General features: G+C 33.3%; 2 protein-coding genes and 1 pseudogene across 2 annotated transcripts; all 3 read left to right on the top strand.

Annotated features, from left to right (window-relative positions):
* Positions 1 to 2,140, top strand: LOC125191856 (receptor-like protein EIX2). The gene is made up of 2 exons (XM_048089284.1): positions 1 to 781; positions 906 to 2,140. The coding sequence occupies exons 1-2, from the start codon at positions 10 to 12 to the stop codon at positions 914 to 916; spliced, it is 783 nt and encodes a 260-aa protein (XP_047945241.1). The 5' UTR covers positions 1 to 9; the 3' UTR covers positions 917 to 2,140.
* On the top strand, positions 1,118 to 2,407 carry LOC125195527 (receptor-like protein EIX2). Its single transcript, XM_048093666.1, has 2 exons — positions 1,118 to 1,491; positions 1,669 to 2,407. The coding sequence occupies exons 1-2, from the start codon at positions 1,118 to 1,120 to the stop codon at positions 2,405 to 2,407; spliced, it is 1,113 nt and encodes a 370-aa protein (XP_047949623.1).
* Positions 2,408 to 6,705: 4,298 nt separating this feature from the next.
* On the top strand, positions 6,706 to 8,228 carry LOC125191857 (annotated as a pseudogene).
* Positions 8,229 to 9,153: the final 925 nt, after the last annotated feature.

The raw sequence follows: 9,153 nt of genomic DNA on the forward strand, positions 1-9,153 counted from the left end.
TAAGAAAGCATGATTTCCGATCAAGGAATAGCAATCAAATTCGTTCTTGTTATTCTTTTATATGTGTTTGTTTCCGGAGATGAAGAAGTGAGATGCATAGAGAGGGAAAGAGATGCTCTTCTAAGCTTCAAGACTGGCCTAATCGATGATGAGTTTGATGATCTCTCGTCGTGGCAAAACAACGAATGCTGCGAATGGAATGGTGTTGAGTGCAGCAACGCCACTGGCCACGTCATCGCCCTCAAAGTCAATGGTGCCATAGTAAAAGATAGCGGTAAGATGGCCTATTCATTGCTTGAGTTGCATCATTTAAAGTATCTTGACCTCAGTGTGAATGATTTTGGATGCATTCCGATCCCGCAATCCATTGGTTCCATGAAACAATTACAACAGTTAACTATTGTGGAAGCTAACCTTTGTGGGAGTGTCCCTCCTCAGTTAGCGAACCTTACCAACCTACGCATACTTGATCTCTCATATAACTTTTTGAGTTCTATATCTTATTTTACACTTGTTTCTGTATTGGAATCACTTGAAATATTGAAGTTGTCTTATAATAAACTCAATGGGTCGATTCCGGACCTAAAAGCATTTCCTTCACTGAAAGAATTGCACCTTGGACAAAACAACTTTACAGGCTCTATTCCTCTGAGTATTGGCCACCTCTCAAAGCTTCAGCTTCTATATCTTTCCTTCAATTCGTTGGAAGGTTTAGTTCCTCTAAGTATTGGCCAACTCTCCGAGCTTCAAGATCTAGATCTTTCGTATAATTCATTGGAGGGTGTAATCTCTGAATCCCACTTCTCCAAGCTTGATAACTTAAAGTCACTAGATTTATCCTTTAATCCATTATTGATCTTGGAAATTGCCCCTGATTGGAGTCCTCCTTTCTGTTGTTTGAGTAGTTTATATTTAACTAGGTGCAATGTGGGCCCATATTTTCCAAAATGGATCCGAAGTCAGACGAATTTGTCAATCCTTGATCTCCGTGATGCCAAAATAAGAGATGAAGTCCCAAGGTGGTTGTGGAGTACGTCTACTTTATTAGTCTTTAAATCTATCCGACAATCTAATAAGTGGCACAATTCCGAATCTCTCATCTACCTCTATCTTGTCTATGGATGTTAGTTACAATCAATTCTCAGGACCTATACCATTATTTCCTGCCAACGCTACTGATATTCTGTTGAGTGGAAATATGTTCTCCGGTTCAATGTCATCCATTTGCCAAACTATCCACAGTCATCTTGAATACATTGACCTATCAAACAATCAGTTGGCGGGAAACGTTCCCAACTGCTGGAAGAATATACCCAACTTGCACTCCCTCAATTTGGCTAACAACAATTTTTCTGGTGAAATTCCCGCCTCTCTGGGCGCTTTACATAACCTTGGTGCACTACAAATGCATGGTAATGAGTTATGTGGTGAGTTGCCTTACAGTTTGAGACTGTGCCAAGCATTGCAAATGATTGATGTTGGAGGGAACAAGTTAACATGGGAGATCCCCACTTGGATTGGCCAACTCTATAAAATGCAAATTCTAAACCTTCGTTGAAATAAATTGCATGGCGAGATTCCTCTCCAAATATGCAATCTTACTAGCATTAAAGTCTTGGATATGTCGATAAACAATCTATCTTCAATAATACCTGATTGCTTCAACAGTTTTACTATCTTGGCTAGTAAGGATTCCACATTTTTTGATCTATTTCTGTTTGATCCAATATACATTATCAACGAAAAGAAGCACAATGGATATTCATCATTTCAATGGAAAGGTAAGGAATCTGAATTTTGGGATAATCTCGCACTTCTCAAACTCATTGATTTTTCTAGCAATAGATTGACCGGAAACATTCCCAAATCATTTTCCACTTTGAGAGGTTTAATTTCCTTGAATCTATCAAGAAATAGTCTGAAAGGATATATAATTCCGGATATCGGTAATATGGAGGTGATAGATTCTCTTGATCTATCTCATAACCAACTCTACGGCAAGATACCTACAAGTTTGGCCGAAATACACAATCTTGGCTTTCTTGATTTGTCAAACAACAATTTGTCTGGAAAAATTCCTAGTACTCAACTTCAGAGCTTCAATGCATCGTCTTATGCTGAGAACGATGGACTTTGTGGCGACCCTCTGCCAAAGTGCCCTGGAGATAGCTCGAGGCCATCCACCCCTAATCCGGAGGAAAACATGAATGAGAAAGACAGCATCAACTTCTCATTTATGCAAGAAGTTGGCATATCAATGGCCTTTGGTTTTATCTTTGGATTTTGGGGAGTTATTGGTTCATTCATACTGAAGAAATCATGGCGAATTGCATGCTTCAACTTATTCGATGCTGCTGGACATTCGTTCTACGTCAGGATTGCTGTGTTTGTATCCCAATGGAGATGAAGCTGAAACATGCAGGTAATATCAACTACATTTCTTGCCATTAAATACAGTTTCCGGCTAATTTTCGCAAATATCAACTACATTTACTATTAAGATTTGATTTTTTTGATTCATAACATCCTCATTTTTTTCAGCGGTGAAGGCACTTTAACATTTAATCAAGGGAACTCAAGGGAACTATAATTTGGATTGATTGTTCTCAATCTCTCTGTTATGAAGAAATTTCACTTTGTTTCAATTTCTTGCATTCATTTGTAAACTATGTTTGGTGTGTATTTGTTTCTTCTAGAAATGAATGTTTGTGTGTTTCTTGCCCTTTAAATCCATATCCACACTTTGCAAATGTCAGCTCTGAGTTTTATTCAATGATTTTCAACCAAAACAAATTCGTTACAATCATATCCCAACATATTCTTAACTAATTTCAATAAACTCTAATTGTAGCCTTATTATTTCCTTCAATCACCAATTTTCTCTTTATTCTAACAGTTAATAACATAATCTAAATGAAAAGTACAATATAAAACCTTAAACACAAATTCACTAAAACAAATCCCATCTCATAAAAATTCTCAATATCAATGCATCAAATTAATTAACTTATACCAAACAAGAAAGGACTAACCTTGATTCAACTTTCCCAATAATCACATAGAAAAAAGTAGAATCACCCAAAACAAGAAATCAGTCATATGCTTTTACCTGTCATCGAATGTGAGGATCATAGATTAAATAACACAACAAAGGACTAATCTCGATTCCAAATAAATGAGTGATTCATCTGAATTCATAATTTCTTATTCTGCTTTTGAATTTGAAATCTCTGTGGCTAAATTATTACTTATTAGAGTTATGGTATCCCAAATTGATACTCCCTCCATTCCATAGTAATAGAGGCGTTTCTTTTCGGCATGGAGATTTAAAAAAATTTTGTTAGACGAGTTAAGTAAAAGGGAGAATAAAGTGGAAAATGAAAAAGGCAGAGAGATGAAGAGAAAATAAAGTAAGAGAGAGTAAAGTAGACGTGGAAAAATATGTTGACTTTTACTAATAAAGTAAATGACTATATTAATATAGAACGGATGGAGTGGTATTGTAAAACTAAGCCTTTAAATGGGCCTTGGAAGTAGAAATGGGCTTTAAACACGCTGGCAGCAGGGACCTCATGATAGAAAGGAAATGATCAAATTTAACAGGGCTCAAAATGGGCCTCGGAAGTAGAAATGGGCTTTCAACATAAAATCTTCTGTAAATACTCAATCACTTAAGTTAATTATCCTACTTTTCTACTACTCCATATCTTTACATAATTTCATCTTAAAATTTTCATTATTATGCGAAAATAGATAATAAATTAAGTTTACTAATTCAGTTAATGTTTATAAATACTTTAAATTTGAATTATTTGCTTTTAGTTTTAATTCACACATACCACACTACATCCTACATATATATTGGGTGCCTCAAATCCTTGAATTAAAAGCTTAGCTCCCGAAGGACATCTAACGAACCAATTAAATTGTGTATCATCTATTGATTGTAACAATTATTAATCCAAATGTGGAGTGAAATTTATAATAAATCATAACATGATATGACATTACACGACATGAATTTATCGCATATGTTTATTTAACCTATGACTTGGCCACATGTATTTTATTTTGTATTTTGCACTTATTGAAGAATTTCTATCATCAATTAGTACTCAAGTAATTTCCGGGAAAACAAAGCATTATATAGTGGGTGTAGCCGAGTAGGTTGAATCATTTTGTGTTGCCTTGTATACATAATTAAAACTTTTATTTCATTAAAGTCGACTCTAGTCTTTCGTAATCACTTTTTCCAATTCTTTCTTGACAACGTACATTCACTTGGACTTTACATTCACCTGTAAAATACTTCATCCGTCCACGAAAAATAGAACACATTTATCATTTTTTTTCCACGAAAAATAGAGCACATTTGTCATTTACCCTTCTCCCTTACTCTGACCCCACATTCCACTAACACTACTTCTCTCTTACTTTTTTTTTCTTTTTTCTCTTAATAATAATATGGACCCCACATTTGTCATTTTTTTCAATTCCACAATAAAACCCGTGTCAAATTCACAATGTGTCCTATTTTTCCACTAACACATGGGCCATGCCTCAGGTAGGTTGCTGATCATGCACGTGTAAAATATGTTAACTTTTACTAAAATTGGAAATGGCTCCACTTCTATGCAACGTATTAAAATGAAAAAAAATAACTCAATTACGATGGAACAGATGGAGTAGTATATAATGAACACGAATTATCTTTAATTTTATCATGTACTATATATTTTTTGCATCATAAATTAATCAACCATCACTTTATAATTTTGTCGTTTTGATTGGTTTTAAACGCAAGTCTTTCGTCAACTTTTGTTTATATGTTGTTGTTGGATAACCATGCGTGATTGGATGAAAAATAGTTGAGACTATTATTTTTATATCACAAAGCTGTAGATTTTTTGTGATGCTTATTTAGTCATCCTTCACTTAATTGGAAAAGTATCTTTATTTTTTTGCAAGTTGTCTAATCAAGTTGAATTTTATTTTTATAAAAGTACTAATATCACCTTATCTATTTATGCCTTTTTTCCATTGATTTTGGACGTTACCTAAAATTTTGTTTGTGTATAATTGGAAAAGAATCTTTGTATTCTTTTTTTTTTGCAAGTTTTCTAATTAAGTTGAATTTCATTTTTTTAAAAAGAACTAATCAAACAACCATAACATTTAAATTATTTTACTCCAATCTAATTAATAAATAGTAAAACATCATTTCATTGATGACAGAGAAACATGAACAATCTCCGTGCATTACTCAATTGATTTTGTACTCCCTTTATCACATTAATTATCACATTAATAATCTCATTTTGCTATTTCAGTAGGTTCAACAAAATTGATTCACATTCTATTTTTTTACCTTTTTACTTCTAATAAAGTGTGTCTAATTTTTTACTAACACTTCTTCAATTATTTTTCTCTTTCCTTCTTATATTTTACCAATTTAATACTTCCTCCGTCCCATGACCGACTTTCCCTTTTGGTTTGTCCCAACCAAGATGATTCATTACTAAAAATAAAATAGAAAGAAGAAAAAGAAGAAGTAGAAGGAGAATAAGAATAACTCATAAACAAGATACCATTTTAGAGAAAACAATCGGTAGAAATAAAGTAGAGACTTGGTTCTTCAAGGATTCTTGGATCAAACTTCAATTTCTTCTCAAAGGATGAAGGATTAATGGAGTAAAGTAGAAGAAAATTGAGAGAGGGGAATGATGGGGGACGAAAATTAGGGGGTTAGTATTAGGGGTTCTCTTATTTATAGTGCTCAACAAGATCTTTAGGTAAATAAATAGAATATTTGGTAAGATTTTATTCTCCACAATAAATAAATAAATATTATGGAGTAGGGAAGAAGAAATACCAAAAATAGATTCTAAGGTATAAACACCAAATTTTCGAAAATTTGGCCTTCTAATTAGCCATGGTTTTGTTTTGATATATTTTACGGAGTAGAATAAAATACCACGGAGCAGAAAAAATAAAATAAAAAAATCTTCCAACTAATGATTGGTATTAGGCGTGTAGTATGCCTATTTAAATAAGGCATGGGTTTGTTTAATTAAAATAAGATATGGCATAATCTTTAGAGGTATGGAAAGATTTGGTAGAATATTAAAATTCTAGGTATGGAAAGAAATCAAATAAGAGGTCAAATAAAATAAAATAACTCCTTTCCTTCTACATGTGATTTTCGAAAATCACAAAATAATAGTGGCTAGTATTTTTGGAAATTTTCTCTAATAATCTCACTCACCCTTAAACAATTAATCAATCTCATAAATTAATTAATCACATATGTCACATCGTACTAGCCAACCAATTTTGACTTTTCAACTTCACACTCATGCAATAATTTCACTTATCAATTAATTCACATATTCCATGTCATCAATAATTAATTCTAGGGTTCTAAATTTAGGGTTTTAAATTCCGGGATATTACAACTATTCTCCTTTTATCTCTTATTTTATTAATTTTGTCTTAATTCTCGTGACATACCTATTGCCCATATTTTTATGGGACAGAGAGTATAATGCAATTCTACTTTATGCATTATTCGCTTTACCTCATTTCGAGGACTTCTAGTTATTATCATAGTCCTTTTATTATTAAAAAAAAATAGTAGTGGGTGATGGTGATGGTGATTGTCATAAATGTCTCTACCTTTAAATCCATATCCAAAACAAAGCTAATTGTATCTTTGAGGTCTGGTGTCGTGTAAATTGTAATATCTCCTGAACATGGAAGACAAGGTGATTCTGCTGGATTATTATCCGAGCATGTTCGGAATGAGGCCGAGAGTTGCGTTAGCAGTGAAGGGCATCGATTACGAGCACAGAGAGGAGGACTTGCAAAACAAAAGCCAGCTTCTTCTCGAGTCCAACCCCGTTTACAAGCAGATCCCCGTTTTGATCCACAACGGCAAACCCGTTTGTGGATCGTTTATTATTGTCGAATACATCGACGAGGTGTGGAAGGACAAATCTCCGACGCTGCTGCCTTGTGATCCTTACCAACGAGCTCAAGCGAGGTTCTTGGCTGATTATATAGAAAAAAAGGTACGGCCTCCGTCTTTGAAAAGGAGAAAGTTTTGAATTTGCACGGGTTTTAATGTATAATTAGTAAAATACGAGAGAAGAATTGGTAAATCAAGGGAAAGGAAGAGAAAAAGTAGTGGAAATAGAGTTAATGGATTTGGAGTCCACTTTCTAAAATACTCCATTTGTTCCATAGTACTAGAGTTATTTTGTCATTTTGGTACGTTACATAGTAGTAGCATCATTTTCCTTTTAGTAAAAATCAACTCATTTCTTTTCACTTTCTTTACTATCTCTTGCTTTAATCTCTCTTCATCTCTCTACCTTATTTATTTTTTATTTTATTCTTCTTTTACTTAACTCACTTAACACAATTTTTCTTAAATTGCATGGCGAAAAGAAACGTCTCCAACTACTATGGAATGGAATGGAGTGAGTAGAAAGTTTAGAAAGTTTCAATTGTTAAGAGACGTCCCAAAATAGAAATAGTACATGCACTCTAGTTATAGTCAACTGCAAACAGTTTTATATGTGCCGCAATAGTATGATATTGTCCACTGTGGACATAGTCTTCCCGATTTTAACTTTACTGATTATTTCTTGACGTGGGACGTAGTTTGCACCTCAGCAAGTTTGATGTTGTAAAATTGATTGAGTACAATAATTGTTTGATGATATTTAAACTTGTTTATATAAGTTGATAATGAATTGTAGGTAATTGAAACCGGAAAATTGATATGGTATGCGGAGGGAGAAGAGAAAGTGAAAGAGGCCGGTTAAAAGGGGTACGCGGAGATCCTGAAACATATGGAGTCGGATCTCGGCGATAAGCCCTTCTTCGGCGGCAACGGCTTCGGGTTTTTGGATGTGGCTTTGATCACATATTCCTCATGGTTCAAGACCTTCGAAACCTGCGGCGATTTTAGCATCCAACAAGACTATCCCAAATTGAGTTCATGGGTAAAGAGGTGTTTGGAGATAGAGAGTGTGTCTAAATCATTGGCAGATCCCGACATCGTTTACAACTACTATTTGGCCGGTAAGAAAAAGCGTGACATTTAAATTTCTATTCACTTATCAGTAAAAATATGACTAGCATTCACTAGTATTGTGTCTATCATGATGTATTTTCCATGTGAAATAAATTATTATAGTGCTGTACTATAATATTTACTTTAAGCCCTTCCCATTAATATAAGTAATATGTCACGTCTCAATAATAAGTAATAACTTAATCTTATTATTTAGGACAACAAGAAAATTTAAACAGGCATACTATTCCATATTATGTAGTAATATGTATTAACCCCACAAAGATCTGGTCATCGATATGATTCCCACATTTTGCTACCTCGAAGAATTCATTTTCATATTAAATAAAGCTATCGAATCATGATTAGGCTAGATACTAAAAGAAAATATAATAAATTTATATTCTTATAGTATAATTTTTAATTTAATTATATTATTACTAAATGCTATATACTTACCCTCAAATATTTGTTTTCTTACTAAATAAAGCTATAAAATCATGATTTGGCTTCATATAGAAATATACTTTTATAAATTTTAATAAAAGTAATAATTAAATTACTTTAATTGTTTTTATATTATTAGTGCTACTTCTACTTATAGAGTGAGATAATGATTTGATAGAAACAGTATTTAAATAAAAGTTTAAAATATTCGAGCAACGAGGTGCAAATATTTAGCTGGCCTATAATGGGCCAAATAGTGAAGTTAGGTCAAATTAAGTGATGGTAATTAACGAAGGATGATCTAATTTAGCTGGCTTCAAATGGGCCACATATTGGGTCTAAAGTTGAAATGGGCTTCAAACATAAAAATTTCTCAATAACCATAACTCATTAGCTTATTATTCTAGGTCCACTTTCAATTCTCTGTCTAATTTAATTTTTTTCGGGGAATTGTACGCTATCGATGCAAATAAGGATTATGGAAATTCATCATTTCAATGGAAAGGCAAGGAATGGGAATACACGGAAAATCTCTGGAGTCTCAAACTCATTGATTTTTCAAGTAATAGATTGACCGAAATCATTCCCAAATCATTTTCGACTATGAGGGGATTAATATCCTTGAA

Source organism: Salvia hispanica, chromosome 6 (genome assembly GCF_023119035.1).
Source record: "Salvia hispanica cultivar TCC Black 2014 chromosome 6, UniMelb_Shisp_WGS_1.0, whole genome shotgun sequence".
Classification (NCBI taxonomy): domain Eukaryota; kingdom Viridiplantae; phylum Streptophyta; class Magnoliopsida; order Lamiales; family Lamiaceae; genus Salvia; species Salvia hispanica.